Source organism: Limanda limanda, chromosome 16, assembly GCF_963576545.1.
Source record: "Limanda limanda chromosome 16, fLimLim1.1, whole genome shotgun sequence".
Lineage (NCBI taxonomy): Eukaryota > Metazoa > Chordata > Actinopteri > Pleuronectiformes > Pleuronectidae > Limanda > Limanda limanda.
This window is the reverse complement of record NC_083651.1, coordinates 3,984,534-4,002,988: the sequence shown is the minus strand read 5'-3', so window position 1 is coordinate 4,002,988 and position 18,455 is coordinate 3,984,534. Positions and strand designations below refer to the sequence as shown.

The following is an 18,455-nucleotide window of genomic DNA, read 5'->3' as shown; positions in this document are numbered from 1 at the left end:
ACCAGCATGTCACATTTATAGAATAATCATCTCTGTGTACTTTAGAAATTAGATGAGGGCCAAGATCGAGAAACAAAAATCCAGTAAAATGTCAGAAATCGTTAAACAATATATATTTCTGGCAGGTACCATGATGTCCACATATCTGATTTGAGATTTGTTTGTGCTTTTAGCCTGGACGAAATTCAATTGTTGCACAAATCTGATATGCAGCACATCTATAACCAAATAATCGAAAATCAAGTTTTACTCAAAACAACAGGGGAACATTTTTTGACGTATTCGGGAATAACAATCTGCGAGAGCCCACAAATCTGGATTCACGATGTCAGTCAGGCAGCAGCCATGCCATGAACCTCTGAAATGAGTGTTTCCACAGTAAAGTAATCAATATATGCATGAAATATAAAAAACAGGAGAGTGATGGTCACATATTTCCTCATTAAAAACAGTCTTGGCAAAACAGTGTTTATCTCAATGCTAATTTAGCCAATTTAAACGCTCAGGCTTATCAGGTGTTAATCTTTGTTTCGTGTGATATTAGGCTGATATTGGTTATTCAGAATTAAAGGACAGCTGAGACTCATGGGCAGTTCATTAGTATTGTCAGTAATTGTTGTTTCATACAAAGTCATGATGATTCATCCCCTGGGGACCAGCAATCTATGTAGTAGTTGTCAAAAGGATTCAGTATTGACTCGTGGATCAATGGATCCTCTCAATGAGAGTCACTAAAAATAAACCGAAAATATCACTATCATCCTTTCAGCTTGATATGCTATGAGACAACTATAAGAGGAACAACCATATTTTATACAAATGTGAGACAAAGTCAAGTTATAGCTATATCCCTGTGTCACATTTTATAAATACAGGAACTAGGTGTCCATGTTTTCAACTTCAAATGAACCCCACAATCAATCAGCACTTAAATGTCCTCAGACTGCTCTCTTCTCTTCATTCGTGTTGGAATCTAACTTCTCCGGCCTCACAGGCCTAATGTGCTGTTTCCAAATGGGAACACAAAGAGCAGAGCCACACACAGCTTGTCAATGAAATGTCTTTCTGCTCCAGCTGTGTGGCTGAGCCCAAAGCCAAATGGGCGCCAGTGGATCAATAGGGAAGCAGGAAGCCGCACCAGTCGAGCGCCGCGTCAATTCGCTCGATACTGTGGACGACCGGGTTCTGTTCGTGGCCATGAATAAGCTCCGCATTACCATTAATCAAGCTAGCAGTGGGCTACAATCAATGGAAACACATGAACTCCACAATCTATTGATTTACATGTAAAAATAGTTTAAAAACGCTGATGCAAATGAATTTCCCATCGCGTCAGGATGCGTCACAGGCTCAGGCGCTTGACGTGACTTTCACTACTTTCGTACGAGTGGGATTTAAAACCTCCTTCACTCAATGGACAGATATTAAATGCTACTAAAGCAGACACACAGCTGTACAGAACTTACGGACGGGCTCTTCAGGCGACCCCAGCTGAGTGTGGATCGACTCCAGCAAGTCATAATCATCAAAATCCAAAACGAACTCTTCCAGGTCCTCGAGCCCGGCCACATTGGACAGAGAGCTGTGGTGTTGGTGCTGCTTCGGAGTTCCCTTCTGCACACTGGTCTGGTGGTCCACTGGTCCGTGGTGGTCTGCGTCAAGCTGGTTATCACCGTTCTCCTGCCCCTGGTTCTCCTGCCCCTGGTTCTCCTGCCCCTGGTTCTCCTTTCCCTCAATGTCTGTCATCTCCACGGTCGGTACCTCCTCCGCTCCTCCTCTCTCTGAGTGGACACGCTGCTCATCCAGGGCGTCCACCTGTCAGACGCCGTCGCTCACCCTGGGTTCCGGATCCAAAGAGCCTGGGTTCACCAGCCTGCCTCTTCGTACTGGTTCTGCAAAATGACTTGTGTCCGAAATAGCCAAGAAAGACGAAAAGCTGAGGGTCTTCAACTTCTGAATATTCTATTCTGAAGCAGAAAATCTGAACTTTGAGAGGATTTGAAAATATCCACCTCTACCAAGACCAAACAAAAATACAAAATTGGAGTTCCACCCTCAGGCTGATTCCCTCTGTTGACTCCAGGATCAGAAAGATGCATTAAATGGTTCCAACACTCGCTGCCTGAAACCCTGAAAGCGAGTGTTGAGAAGGGACGCTCTACTTTGTGGGACACGCCCGTCAACTGAACGCTGGTGCCGCCCTGTTTTAATGATGTCCCCATCCCATTGATCCACTGGGCTGCTGGGAGAGGAACACAAAGTGGGGTTGATGCCCCTCGTCTCGATGCTGCCTCCATCACTTTCCAACCACGTGATGCATCGGGGGGGGGTTAAAGTCAGGATGCAATGGTTGACAAAGCAAATTTTAATTAATCCAAAAAAAAAGGGCACATGAACACCACACAGACACATGCATGGAAATATAAATACTGAGGAACCATAAGAGAATCATATGATAACGCCTATAGGGAGTCAGCCCCCCCCCCCCCACTCTGCCTTCAGAGATGTCACGTTGGTAATTATCACAGCGGGCTGCACCATTTCTGTCCCCGCGTTTCCATAGAAACCATGTGTGGCCTGAGGAGTCGAGGACTGACTGGACTACAACAGGTGTGAGGGACACATGAAGCTGGGATCTGGATACAGTGTCTGTGATTGTGTGCGTACATTTTTTAATGTGTGTGTTCTGCTTCTTGACAGTTTTTACAGATGATATATAAAAGGGTCTCCGTCATTAAGGCTTCTTAATGTCTTAATGTCTTTCAGCCAGGAGATACATTCACCTCCTACTTCAAGTTTAAGCTTTTGATAACAAAATCTCGGATGACCCAGACAGATATTGCGATGAAGGCTAAACCCTCATTCACATCAAGACCTCACACCTAAGAGGAAGACCCTGTTTTAAACTGAGAGCACGGAAAGAACCAGAGTGGAACAGAGAGACACAAAGTGGTTGATACTCGCGCCCTGTCAATGTTTTCCTCCCTGCAAATCCGATAGCTTGTTTTGAGCCACTCTGGTTGCCCTGTTTTGTGTTTCCAGATCCTAAACAGTCAATGATTACTGTGCTCTGGTAAAGCAGGAAAGGCCCGGGGCAGGGTCGCTGCTGAAGGGGAATCGACTGCAGCCCCTGTTAATTAATGCCCCTGGATGCTGGGAGAGAGAGAGAGAGAGAGAGAGAGAGAGAGAGAGAGAGAGAGAGAGAGAGAGAGAGAGAGAGAGAGAGAGAGCGAGAGAGAGAGCGAGAGAGAGTTTCTCTCTGGCCACACGAGCTCCTGACTCCTCGTCAACCTCCTCTTCTCTGTTTTCTCAAATTTTACTCTTTTCTTTCCTGCTCATTCTTTCTTCTTTAACTCGTATGAAAAGCAGATACATCTTATTCTTTTGATTTATGAACCATTTAAAGTGTTGAATAGGCAAACAAGACAAGTGTGTAGTGATACATGTCACTGCCAGTAGAGGGAACTGAAGTGTTCAAAACTGCTCCAACAAAAACATCTTGTGTTGTATCTGGACTTTTAGCCACAAAGTGTGTGTAGTTTTATTTCCCTTGGTCCGATTTAATGTCTGAATAAATCCACCTTGTTCTGTCTGCTTCTGTAACTTTTCGTTTTCACGTCTCTCACTACACCCTCCTTACTTTTCATGTCGTCCAGATCAGCACTGGCCAACATCTGGGCCTCCGCCTCATCAGTGGGCACCTGCTGGTAGACCGCGGTCTCCAGGGCGGTCATGCTCCCGATGCAGATCCGCTCCCGCAGGTCGTAGTTGCTCCGCTGGGCGCCGGCCAGGCGGTGGTGGACGGGCTTCCTGCGGAACCAGCCGCAGGCCGTGGTGGACGTGGAGGGGTCCGACCCCGGGGGGAAACTGACAAGGAGCAAAGAGAGAGAGAGATATATAGATGAGAGGCAGTAGCAACGCATGATTATTGAATGTTTAAATGATTTGCTTTGAAAGGGAAATGTCCAGATCCCATGTGCTCGGCCTGATTCCTGTGACTAATGCAAATATTAAATGCCCAACATCTCAGTCAATGTCCAGGGACAGATCATGATAAGATGATCTTGAAGATGCTCGGATGCATCTTAGATTATATGAACATGTGACCCGACCAGCTTGTATGAAAAACACTGCTAGATAGATAGATAGATAGATAGATAGATAGATAGATAGATAGATAGATAGATAGATAGATAGATAGATAGATAGATAGATAGATAGATAGATAGATAGATAGATAGATAGATAGATAGATAGATAGATAGATAGATAGATAGATAGATAGATAGATAGATAGATAGATAGATAGATAGATAGATAGATAGATAGATAGATAGATAGATAGATAGATAGATAGATAGATAGATAGATAGATAGATAGATAGATAGATAGATAGATAGATAGATAGATAGATAGATAGATAGATAGATAGATAGATAGATAGATAGATTACTTTCTTCATCCCCGAAGGGAAATTAAGTTGTCATAGCAGCCGGTATATTTGAATACAATAAAATACAATACAATGGAATAAAATAAAAAATATTGAGGTAGAAAGAATAAAAAACAGAAGCACAAGATAAAATAAAATAAAATAGGTAGATAAAGTGCAGTGGCAAGATGATGGTAATAGTACTGATGATATGATGGTAATGTTATTGTTAGACAGTATATAAGAATAGTACAGTATATATAGTATATAATATAACATAATATATATTTATATATGATAGTAATTATACCAATATAAAAGCAGTATATAGTAATAATGGCAGAAACAGTATACATAATAATAATAGTAATAGTGATATAATAATAGTAATTATAACATGTACACATGTATAAATATGTGTATATAGACTTATGTTTACAAAGAATATACAGAGACTATGATATAATATATGATATATATATATAGTAGAGGTATGAATATAAGTATTTGACTATACAATAGGTAATATAATATACTACCTATTGTCACGGCGTCACCAAAAAATTCCTTTTCCTTGGGCTCATTTGCACATGTCATGTATTTGAATGTGCAGGAGCTGAATCACAACATCACTTTGCCAATTATTCAACATTTGCCAGCTCAAACTTGGCTTTTTCTGCAAAATCATGTGGGAGACATCTATTGACACACAACGACACACACACACACAGCTGTTTTCCTTGTTTATGAATATTTGTGTGGACTCTACAGGTTGAAGTCCCCGGTCACCACCTATTCCAGAAAATCTCTACACCTTAGCACTGTACGTGCCCATAACTCTCTTACTGTATATATTGTTTTGTTTTATATTGCTTCATATTGTTGTTTAATGTCTGATTGTTATTTATGTAAAGTGCACCAACCACACAAAGGCAATTTCCTGTATGTGCAAATATACTTGGCAATTAAAAGAATTCTGATTCCAATTCTGATTCTGAGAGAGGAATTCTGGAACTCAGGGCTGAAGGTAAAGACCGTGCAAGTCTAAAGTTTAGGACACTAATGTCAACCACTCAATCAAAGGATCTAGAGGAGTGACGGCCTGACGCCTGAGAATCAGAGCCTGTTCACCGATGTGATCCAGAGAACCAAATGGCTGAATGTGGCAGAATAAGGATCCACAGCTTCAGGTGGCAAACAGATTTTTCTCCATGATGTTCCTCTCTGTTGTATTTCTACGAGTCCACCAGCAGAGGGCTTCCCCACACAGCAGCAGGCCCGGGTCTCCTCTCGCCTCTGACTCATCCCCCCCGGCTGCTCGTCCACACACAGCATCACACAGCACAGGCGTGATGGGGCTCTAAGTGTTTTAACAACCGGGCATTAGCAGAGAAAAATACCTGAATCACCATGGAGACCCTGACCACCCGGCAGCAAACACCATGCATAATGCAAGGCGTCACCAAATAATTCATATTGTGATGGTTCTGCACGCTTCCTGAACAGATGGGTCTTCTCTTGACCATTAGTGGATCACAAGAAGCTTAAAAACTGTATCGATTGTGTGATTGAAGCTGATCCTGTTCACAAGGAAAACACTCGAGCTGCTAATGTAAAGTCCACATGCATCTAAAGGATAAAGTATATGGTTGTGATAGGAACATAGACAACTGGGTGTTTGCTGCTCAGTGAAACATGTGCCTCAGTGAATGGGTTGGACGCGTTCACTCCCAAATTTAGAACAAATAAACCTTTGAATATTAAATAATTCATCTTAAATCCGTCTTTGCTATCTGTGCCTTCCTCTATTATACAATTAGCTGACAAAACACTTATTTCTGATCATTAAATAGAAAATAGAAAAATGAAAAAGGAGTTATACCAGTTAATAAAACCAGTCCATGAGGTGTATTAAACTGCAGGTAACTATGGAAACTTACCTTGCTATATTACCAAAGATAAATATCAGGGTTAATTATACATATATATATTGTATTATATTATTTTTCAGATAATGTTGATGATATGGGCGCACTTGGCAATCTGGAATAATATGTCTAAGTTAATAACAACCACCAAGTGTTTAGCCGAGCCACGTTAGTACTTTATACTTTATTTTATGAAAATGTAGAATCAATAATGAAGCTGCAGCCACAGCCTAGAAACTTGTGTTTACATCAAATAACCAAAGCTAATTGTTTAATATTGGGACGTCTGATATAATCTCGAGGCATCAAAGCCACAGCTCAGTTATGATTTGATCATTTCTGCATTTAAACTTTCAACAATAGCTTATTGTGTTGATATTCCCTTTTAATACGATTCCATGAGAAGACATTCCATCAAAAAATCAATAGTTGTGCATTGCAGTGTGCCTACTTTGTTCCCCCCCCCCTCAGGAAATCAATCAGGAATCACAATGCAAATCAATAAAGAAACATTCTGATGAGCAGCACAGCTGTTGTTTCTATTAAATCTTATCAGCTCCACCGATCCTCCGGCCCTGTGCAGCTCTACAGAGGGTTCGAGCGTCTCTAACTCACGTGTTCGGTCACTGGCCACAACTGGGCTCCACTCCCCCCACCACCACCTGTTACCAGCCACAACAGGAAGCAGCTGCAGCTCTCTATCAAACCCACTGAGCAGCCCGGCACTTAGCCGAGAGCCAATCTCACAGCCCACTGGCTCCTGGACATTCAGAACCTGTTTGCAGAGATAAGCCACTGGCTACTGGTCACTGAGCAGCTACAGACCCAGGTATCTCCCTGGCAAGTTGATGAAGAGAAAGAAAAAGAGTCTGAAGGAAAGTGAATAATAGATTTCAGACACAACTACAGATTAATGCTGATGCTGTAGCGAACATAAGACGTTGTTTATAGCTGCTTCTGTTTCAATTTTAACAGATTAAACCTGTTTTCACCACCTGAGAATATTTGCATATTTGCACCAGCACCATAATATTTGCACCAGCACCATAATAAGCATATTTGAATATTTGCACTACTGCACAAATTGAACATTCATCTGTAAAGATATATATTAAGATGTATATATTTTATTTTCTATTTTAAATTTTTGATATTCTATTTCATTGTTATTCTATTTTATTCTTTTTTATTCTATTTTATACTATTTGTATTTTTATTTTATTTTTTTTGGGTTGAAATGACTGAGCATTGCTTAAGGAGAGTGTGTGACCCAAGCATTTCATTGACAGTGACTACTTCATGTTATCTCTGTTCATTTGACAATAAAAAATCTTGAATCTTGAGTCTTGAATCTTGAGATGTTGTGGTACAGTACCTGTGGCGATCCCCCTCCTCCCCGTCCAGCTCCTCATCCTGTCCAGGAGCAACACCCCCCCCGTTGTGAGCCGCTCCCTCTGTGGGCGTGACCGCAGCGTTCCCCCCCGACGACGCCGCCCGCCCTTCGTTTTCCGTGTGGACGGTAGAGAGTGGAACGGGCTCCTCCAAGTCCTCTTGGCTCCCCAAACTAAACTGAGAGGAAAAGGAAGATCAGTGAGAGGAGTGGGATGTGCTAACGTGTGGCTGAGAGTAGGCTGTTGAAACCGTAGATATATATAAAGACTAGAGGTCTCGTTCGACGGAGCCGGACGTCACCACATGGCGGCCATCTTGCCAGAGGTTGCTCGCTCACCGATAACATTGTGTTGGTAGTGGTAAATAACCATAACTTGCTCAATTTTCAACCAATTTTGAAACGGTCTAGTTTGTTATAAACGTCAGAGATGTAGATACGACTCTGCATACTTATGAATAATTATGTTATTTTCTAAAAAAAATGAATAATTTATGCAGTGTCATAACTACATCGCTGACGTTTATAACAAACCAAACCGTTTAAAAATCGGTTGAAAACTGAGCAAGTTATGGTTATTTACCACTACCAACACAATGTTATGGGTGAGCGAGCTGCCCCCTAGCAAGATGGCCGCCATGTGCGGACGTCCGGCTCCGTTGGCCGGCAACGCAGACGAGACATCTAGTCTTCATATATATCTATGGTTGAAACCACTGGTGTTAGTGGAACCATTAAGCATAAGCACTCCTGCAACAGCCAATCAAGCTCTGAAGAGACAATTCCACAGGGTTTAACACCTTAACACCCTAAAGCAGGGGTCTTCAACAGGGGGTCCTCGACCCCTAGGGGGTCCGCGGAGGTACTGAAGGGGGGTCGCGACATTTTTATATTTTTAAAATTTAAATTTTTGTTTCGACAAATTTAAATGTATTCAAATATACATCAACATGAATCCAACATATTGTAGCGAACGGATAAATGGAGGAAGAAGACGTTATCTTTCATTCAGCCACACACAATAATAAAAATATGAACCTGTGTATTATTTGAATAGCTTAGTATTGAATGCACATCGACAGGGTAGCTATGCGTATACATGGCACTAAGCTCAGTTTAATATAAAACACAGTTTTTTAAACTAAACTAATATATAAAGTAGGGGGTCCCTGCTCCATCTCTCCATCAGTTTGGGGTCCTTGGCCTGAAAAACGCTGAAGACCCCTGCCCTAAAGCAACCACAGCCCTTCAGTCTTATTTTACCTGTGGTTGCATGCCGGGCGGCTCTGTGGGCGTGGCGGCTGCCCCCAGCCCGTCGGTCTCAGACTCCGCCTCCTCCTCGTCTACCTCCTGGATTGTGGGCGTGACATCGGAGGGGGGCAGAGACGTCTTTCTTTTCTTCCGTTTCTTTTTGCGTCTCCTGTCCGTGCCGTGCACCCGCTTGCGTAGCCGCTGGGGCAGCGGCAGCGGCAGGTGGGTGGACAGGGGGTGGTGCGTGTGGTGGAAGGTGTGTCTGTGATCTGCGTTGAAAACATTACACACAATGTCAGAAATACATCACAATACAGATGGAGAGATTAGTTTGAGTTTGACGTTTAGACACCGACCTGTACAGCATCGTATGTAAATTAATTCACTCTTCAGCACACGTATAGGTTTAAATCCTAATTTCTTAAGCAATGGCTTTTTGAAACCATTAAATACAAAAAAACAAAAAATAGAAATTAGAAATTACAAAAATTGGTCTATCATGCTCCCTCATGTCCTGAATTTCAATTTTGTTTCTTGTCATGATTAATTTCAGAATTGACTATCGATTCAAAATGATTCTGATCCAATAAAGAAAAACAGGGCTGTGTATTTTGGTTTTTATTTCAGTGTGAAAAATTGACTGCAGTGACTTGAAAATTGAGCAGAATTATTCCAATAATGGACAAACAGTAAAGAAGAGGATAAAGGTGCATAGCAGATATTTTTCACTCCCTTTTTTTTTAATTACAAAACTTATTAGTAGTGAAACTGGTTTCATGATTGCAGGTAACATATAGAAACGGTAGTTGTCTTACTCTCAAAGTCTTTCTCAGTGTAGTGTCGGCCCATCTTGTCTCCACTGGCAGAAGCAGAGTCACCAAGAATGTCCCCAAAGCGTTCCACAGACAGAGCCTTCTCCCAGTTCTCCTCCTCCTCCTCCTCTCCCTCCAGAGATCCGTCCTCATCTTCCTCCTCCACTTTCACCTGGAGAAGAATGGAGGAAAGAAAAAACACTTTAAATTTGACTGAAATCAGGGAGAAATGCATCAAATTGCAAAAGGAGCAGAAAGTAAAATGTAAATCCCTCAAGAACACAGGACGACTAAATTAACACCAATTCTACTTTGTGTCAACAATATAGAGGATTGGTTTAAACACACTGCATCCAACTACTTAAATTATAATATTTGGATGACAACAAAATCAGATCCTATCGATGCTTTTTATTGTTACCACCCACATTTAAGTCAAAATCCTGGTTTTCCTTTGTGTGTCAATGTCAGAAATGTATGTTGAGATGATTCCACAGAGGAACAAGCTCAACATGTCTGTGTTTCCTCCACTCTATGAAGGGAGAACATTAAATCAATACGACAAAGTGCTAAACAGAAAAGAGCTAATGCACGAGACGGCCCCTGGAGACGGATGAGGCTGAGGGGCGTGTCCTGCCGGAGCCATGTGAGGGCTGTGATTGGTCAGATCACCGGGACAGGACGCTGCCTCTGCCTCACATTGGTGCTGGCACGGTGAGCACACTGGCTGCAGCTCTGTGGTCTCCGGTTTCTCTGTGCCAGGGCTCCATTACCTCCTAATTACCAGTGGGTTGAAGGGACAGGATCCGTTTAATGATCGGAGCTATACCTATCTACACCGGGCCGAAGGCAGATAATAAAGCCAGAGCTGATATAAAAGAGGGATTTTTTAAATTGATTGAGCAGTAAAAGCTTGTTTTCCCACAAACCAAACAGATCTGATTAATTTCAGCCTCTCACATCGTGACATCCTGTCCTTTTCAGAGTAAAAGCGTGACTTCATGAGAGGGAATGCTGCTCCCACCTGAAACAGCTTTTAGTGGTGGAAAGCTGCTGGTGCTTTGCTCACGCTTCAACTGGAGCAAATGGCTCGAAGCTCTTTCATGTGAGCTTTGAAGTCGGGTGGAGTGGAGGGGCCATAGGAGGAGGGCACCCCCCCCCCCCCCCCCCCCCAGGTGGTGGAGGAACTATGTGAATAGTGAACTTATCGTTCCTGAAAGTCCAGACACAGGTCAGGTGTGTGTCTGACCTTGTGTTGGTAATTCTTTGAGTTCTAGTCTGTCTTAGCTTTTCTCATCAACTGTCCAACTCATAGTACAACATTAATATTTCATATTTAAAGGAATTGCTGAGCCAGATAGACACATTCAAATATTTATTAGATGCTGACTTACTCTGTTTGTGTGTGTGTGTGTGTGCGTGTGTGTGTGTGTGTGTGTGTGTGTGTGTGTGTGTGTGTGTGTGTGTGTGTGTGTGTGTGTGTGTGTGTGTGTGTGTGTGTGTGTGTGTGTGTGTGTGAGATCAAAGACCCTCACTTTAGTGATCAAGAAGTCTGGTTTATATTTAGATTATTTCTGTCCATGATCAGGTTTATTCAAAAGGTAAGCATCACTGTTACTGTCAGGATCTCTGCTATCTCTCTCTCTCTCTCTCTCTCTCTCTCTCTCTCTCTCTCTCTCTCTCTCTCTCTCTCTCTCTCTCTCTCTCTCTCTCTCTCGTGCTGAGTGGGAATCCGGTGACTGACCCAATTATCCACTCTACACCTGTGAAGCATCAAGCAAAGATATCACCTGCACCCCCTCCTGGCTGCACCGCCCTGCTCAACTCGACTCTCAGGATTAATACACATTTGTTTAAGATTCTCTGAGGTCTGTGTTCTGCACCTGGATCCAGATTCAGACGTTATAACCTACAGATTAGAGTGTGTATCGTGTCACCTGTGAGCACTGAGCTCCAATATAGTTTCCAGTTAAAACCCCAGACGTTTCAATTTAAGCAAATGATCTGAAGTCATGACCAAAACCACCAGCACCCGGGAAGTGTCTCCTCAGAAACTGCAGCTGATGCGAGCCGGTCATAGCTGGTGACGTTTCTGTGGCAACTGGAGGAGAGTTTAATTTCCTCCTCACACATTTTCCTCCACCTCAGTCTGTCATCGTCCCGAGTGGCATCGTTAACCTATAGGTGGTGATGCTGCAAAGATGCTGTTGTGTCTCTGTGGATGCAGTGTGTATGGTATAGATTTACATTTTTCTCACTTTATGACTGGACACTGGGATTAACTCCACGTTTCACTGTTATAAAATGTTGACCAAATTATCTTATATATTCTCCCTGCTGTTAAGAACAAATCAATTGAAAATTATATAAATGTATGTCACAAAACTAAAATGGCATAAAAACTAACAGAATATATACACAAACATGGGCTTAATTGTTGTTTTCAGTCATCGTCTTCCTCCTCCTCCTTAACCTTCTTTTTCTTCTTCTTCTTTTTCTTTTCTGTCGACTCTGGTATTGCTGTATTGGTGTGTGTGTGGTTATTCTAAGTACACAGTAATTGAGAGGGGGACAGTTAATGGTCCACTCATGTGTCGTTGAGCCTTTTTATTTCCTTCAGCAGAGGCACAACAGGCTTTGCACTGGTCCCCACTGCGCATCATGACACGTCAGCTACTCAGCTGGCGGAGCTCGTTATCCCTGAGAACACAAGCTAATCGGTTTCACTTGAATAACAGAGAGAAGGCACTCGGCAGGACGAGAGCATTTCTCACAGATCCACGTGTGACTCATGGCTGTGCTGAGACACTGGAGGGAACAGTTCAGTTTTTAATTGACGCGTCGTTGCACTTTTCAGTCCAGATAATCAATTTGTTTTTTGCGTGACGAAAATCTCTCACTATATCGTTTCTGCAGAGACAAATATCATCATCATACTTAGGGACGGGAATCAGCAGGGACCTCCCGATACGATACTATCACGATACGATATGTATTGCGATTCTGTGGGTATTGCGATTCTGTAAGTATTGCGATTCGATATTACGATTTCCTGGGATTTCTTTTGGTTATTTTTTTTTTTTAATACTGGACCATGGAAAAATGTTGAATCATACCTTCGAATACAACACAGTCAAATTCAACTAGAGCTTTACCAATTTTATTTCAAATATTAACATTAACTTAATGACTGCCGGGCAGCCAATAGAGAAAATAAATAAGATGTGCCCTATTATTGTATAACCCCTGTCAACTGCACACAAACTGACAGATTAAGAAATGTATGCCACTAAGGCTACTTTTAAACAATAAGTAAAAGGTAAATTAAATAGAATGAATAAAAGTTTACTTAAAATATAAACTTTGAAATAAACAAAAAGTAGGCTATTGTTGTTTGCATGTAGGCGATGCAAAGCTAGTGCTTGGGTATGTTTAGATTCTTGTGCAAAAACAAGAGCTGGTCAACATGCTCTGGGGTGATGTTGCTCCCCCCATATACCCCCCGGTATAAACCAATAAATATGTTTTAAAAAAATAAAAAATAATTTTTTTTTTTTTTTTAAATCGATTTGGGCGGCAGCATATCGATTTAAAATCGTCATTCACAAGAATCGCGATTTGTAACAGAAGCGATTTTTTCCCCCTTCCCTAGTCTGTATGGGTCAAATAAAAATGATTATAGATATTATAAATTATAAATTATCAAATAAAAATGTGTCAGACACTATTTCCTAGTGTCTGACACATTTTAAAGACTTAAGTAAATCATGTTATTGGAGTCTCTGCTGTTTTGCTAAAAGAGTTCAAATAAATCTGTGAAGAATGTGAATTTGAGTCGTTCATCTCCTTCTTCAGAGGAGGAATCAGGATTATATTAAACTGTTCAGTAAAATCTGATAAAACTGAATTTAATATACATACAGTATATATATGTTTATTTCATTCATCAACCAAATAAAACAATTCAAATGCAAAAACAAAATCTCAAATCTTTAATGAAAAGAAAGAAGTTATAATAGAATAATAATAATCTTATATAACCTTCCCCTCTTATTGTTTGATTAAGGATTATGTGTAAACCTTGGGCACATCTTACTGAAAGTCATTTTTTTACCATAGTGCAACAATAAAAAAACATCAATAGAAAAATAAACATGTTCTTTGTTCTTGACATTTATGAAACACAGGCTGTTTCAAAGAGCAGGATCCGCCTGAGGGTTAGAATGCTATTATATCCAAATGCTTCCTTTTGAAAACTGTCTCTCTCTGGAAAGCAGCACAACTTGGCAACAGCAAATCATCCAACACATTCTCAGCAGCACCCAGTAGCCTGCAGCATGCATGTGATCCACAGGAATCGCTCGCTGGTCGATGATAAAGAAGCTGCTTGGCAGCTGATTGGTGTGAAGATTGTCAAAATGTATCACAGTATCTTCTCCTGCAGCCGAGGAGTTAACACTGGATCAGACATTATTTCAAGCTTGGTGCCGAACAAGCGTTTGAAGACTTGTTTTCTCACTTCACTTTCTAGTCTGAAGCTTTCAAGCCAAGCTGCCACCGTTAATGTTCCGACTGGTAACTGCAGCTCTGACCCTTTTACAGGCTCACTGAGAATCATTCCATCGTACAAACTGACACAGTCGCATCTGCTACACACTCATACTCCTGATATCTCTCTGTTTGCAAAGGTCTGGGCATCTTTTTGGAAAATATTCTGCATCAGACCTCAGCTGCTGCCTCAGTGCTCCTTTCACCAGCTTCCAGAAAAACATCCATTACAAACCTTAGCACCTTAGCATATCCATATTTCCATCCTAAAGACTTCACAGTCACAGTGCTTTGCAAGATGAAACCTAAACATCTCTTATCAACACATCCCACATTGCAAACCAGCACTGCTAGTGTGTACAGTGATGGATTTGTATTATTCATATAAGCAGATAGACCAGACATTGAAATCCAGTCCAGGTGTCAGGAAAATATGCCTCGATGGCTTTTGTTGCCAGAACAGCATAAGATTATTCTTCTAATCCTTTTTTCGTATACTTTACACATTATATTAAAGCATTAAAGAGTGTTTTACAATTTGAACGATTTTCTTTTGCCTTTACCCCCAGTCCAGTTTTAATGTTATACGCTCATCTCACTCTTGGAAAGAAAACAAATAAGCTTATTTTCAAAAATATAAAATTTCAACTCAATGAATTAAAACTTATAAAAAAAAGATTCCCTCTTTTGTCAGAAAGGGTTTTTATATAGAAATCAAATGTGTATAAGGAATAAAATCAACTGATCAACCTATAAACACACAGATCTGTAAGAATCACTTTGCTTGCTCAAGGGACTCGACCGCTGTTCTTTATCACTCAGTCGTCTATGAGCGCTCTTTGGTTAAATGAGGTCAATTCAAACGGAAAGCTGTGGCCTTCTCCCCAAGGTTGGATCATTCAAAGCCCTGGGGGGGGGGGACAGTGAACCTCCTGAGGGAGCTGCTGGAGGAGAGACAGCAGACTTCTTAAATCCTTTCAAATGGAATGAAACCACAATCCTTGTAAAAAAAAACCTCATGGTCATGTTTATCAAAAGATTGGCGTCTGTTTCACGTGTTTTTAATCACTTTTACTACATTCATCTTTAAAAAACTAAATTTAAAAAAATAACTGTACCTGTTGTAGACTGATCAGCACATCTATCTCAGGGGCATGACCTCCTGTCGCCATGGGGCCTGGCGTGCAGCTAGTCGAGGGGGGGGCAGGGGAAGTCTTAGTGTGAGAGAAGGACCGGGGTGGCAGGGGGTCAGGTGTAGGAGTCGGGGGGGAGAGGGGAGGGGAGGGGCCTAGTGAGGTTGGGCGAGGGGATTTATCATAAGAGGAAAGAAGGGGAAGGTGCTAAGCAGCAGGAACCTGGGGGGGGGAGGGGGCGGAGCTCAGCCCTTCTCTTTCACGGCTGGAGATCCACGAAGCCCTTGGGGTGGCATAACCTGCAGAATGAACAGGAAACACAGAATTACTATAGTGTTAATACAAATATGTAATATATTGACAGTAACCAAACACAATGTACTTCAAACTGTATTAAATGATCTATGTCACATGTGTCAAACTCAAGGCCGAATTATATGTGGCCCGCATGATAAAATCTATTTACTATTAGAGCTGGCCCGCCGGCAGTGTTTTGCAAGTTCTCAATACAAAATAAGTACTGAGAATTCCTGAGGGTCAGTGAACACGTCGGGATGGGGCACGTGACAGTTCTAGACCAATGGCAGGCTCTCATTGGCTGACGAGTGGGCGGGTCAATGGTGAATGACAGATCCCACAATGCACTGCCCGTGTGTCAGCACGTCAATCACGGTCCCGCGAACGCGCGCCTCACAGTCTCACATACCACTTGTGTCAACTTTCAACTATCCCTCTCCCAAAAATGTCTAAACGAAAGGTGGCATTTGAAAACAGCAGCTTTCAAGACAGGTGGGAGGAACAGTATATGATCGCTGATGTAAAGGGTGGATCCGAGAAAAGATGAAGGAGGAAAAAAGTGAGGAAAAAAGTGAGTTGACAGCTTATCACGGCATCATACACCAGGAGTCGTTGTGTGGCAAAGCCTTGAAAATGAACATGTGATGAGCCTCATAACATTAGCGGTTAACTTAATCAGAGCCAAAGGTTTAAATCACCGCCAGTTCAAGTCTTCTCTGGAGGAGTTAAGTACAGAATATGGTGACTTGCCCTATCACACACAGGTGCGATGGCTGAACCAGGGAAAGGTGCTGCAAAGATTGTTCCAGTTGCGTGAGGAGATCTGTGAGTTTATTGAAAGCAAAGTGAAAGGCCCAACAGAGCTGCGAAATAAAACGTGTCTGTGTGACATCACGAGCCACCCGAATGCGCTCCACCTGCAGCTTCAGGGGGGGGGGGCGTGTCATCACTGACATGTACGCTACAGTGAGGGCTTTTAAAACCAAGCTGCGCCTGTGGGAGACGCAGATGCTGCAGGGAAACTTGTTTTTCTCTTGCTACTACAGGACATTTGATTTTTCTTTGAAGTCAATTATTTTTGGCTGTTGTTTGCCTTTAGAAAATGTTTTTGCTGGAAATTACTCTGGAAATACTGCAGATAGAGCCAGAAAGCAATTAATGAAACTGATTTTATTACTTTTATATTTATTTATGTATTATTTATTATTTGTATTTCATTTTTTTCATAATTAATGTTGTTTTATCGGCATAATATATAGGCCTTGTTAGTTCCAGGTTCAATATGTGCACTAAGGTTCTTTCAATAAGTTTTCAATAAACGTTGAACCCATGTGGCCCTCGACTTGAAGCAATTTTTTGATTTCGGCCCACTGCGTATTTGAGTTTGACACCCCTGATCTATGTAATCTGTTGAAAATTAGTTCAATACATATAAAGACACTAGATGATGTAATAAATCCAGCAGCTCACTCTGATACATCGTGACATTTCACATCTGCTTCCACCCACAAGGTGGTATATGAGTTTATTTTATGAATAAACGTATGATCCTCGTGTTGGTGTGATGTTTTTATCAGTTGCTATGGTGATAAGGCAGGGTGACAAGCAGCAAGAGCATCTGGAAAACCGTGATTGGGTAAAAATTGTTGTTAAAAAATTGTTAAATACTTAAATAAAGAAGACAGTTTGATTTTCTATGGCGTGATGTCATACAATGGATCATAAAAAAACTTTTACGGATCAAACAAACATCACGATTAGACAAATTGTAGAGGTGCTGGTGTGCAGATTTTGAAAAGCACACACACACGCACACACACACACACACACACACACACACACACACACACACAAACAAACAAACAAGAGAGGGCACCTCAGGTCTGCTTTATTATCCTGATGATTCCAGAATAGACGCTGCTGATTATTCTGGTTTTAATTTGGAGGAGACCACGCCGGGGTTGTGAGTCTGTGATTTGTCTGGCCAGTGGGAGACGTCATCATTTCACCAAAGATCTCCAGAGTTTCTACTTCTTGTGCTTGTTGAGTTAATTAAATCAAATTTGTGGTTTAAGTGGCAAATTGACGTGTGTACATAATGAAGAGTTGTTCCATTCCACTGGCTGCATGAAGAAGTTAAAAGTGTGTTGTTGTTGTGAGTCCTTGTGTGCACGCAGGTGGCAAAACAACAAACAAAATTGTATATGTTAGACTGAGTGAAGCAGCCAAACAGCATTTGAATAAAAGCTGGTCTGGATATGAATAAGTCATGGAAACAACTGACGTGATGTAACTGACGAATCCCAAATGGCCGGCTCGGTTTAGGAGCTGCTGTTTTTTCCCACTGTCACAAAAAACAAAAAAGAAGAAGAGAGGCTTGGACATGTGTCTCGGTTTTATTCCGCTGACTCATTCGCTCCCTCTGAGAGATTTCGACTGTCTCATCGCCGGCGTGCTGCACAAAGCACTGCACACACATAACAGTGCTGTGGTGAGATGCAGGTGGGGAGTTAAATCTTTACTGAGCACAAAATGTCTCGGTTACAAGGCAGCTACAGAGATGAGCTACAGTGAGCCACTGGGTCAGTTAATGCATTGAGAATGTTGATAAGTTAATTGTGCAGAATCATCTTAGTGCACAAGCGTAGTTGGTGACACATATT

The 18,455-nt window shown here is 41.7% G+C and overlaps 1 protein-coding gene across 1 annotated transcript in view; it reads right to left on the bottom strand.

The window, feature by feature from the left end:
• Positions 1 to 15,534, bottom strand: part of slc4a3 (solute carrier family 4 member 3) — a 30,622-nt gene extending 15,088 nt beyond the window's left edge. The window contains exons 1-6 of the mRNA XM_061089051.1: positions 15,481 to 15,534; positions 11,433 to 11,441; positions 9,818 to 9,971; positions 9,015 to 9,271; positions 7,737 to 7,930; positions 3,641 to 3,867 (exon numbers count right to left, since the gene is read on the bottom strand). Of these exons, the coding sequence (XP_060945034.1) occupies positions 3,641 to 3,867; positions 7,737 to 7,930; positions 9,015 to 9,271; positions 9,818 to 9,971; positions 11,433 to 11,441; positions 15,481 to 15,534 (895 nt within the window). The remainder of the gene's footprint in view (positions 1 to 3,640; positions 3,868 to 7,736; positions 7,931 to 9,014; positions 9,272 to 9,817; positions 9,972 to 11,432; positions 11,442 to 15,480) is intronic.
• Between the last annotated feature and the right edge of the window lie 2,921 nt (positions 15,535 to 18,455).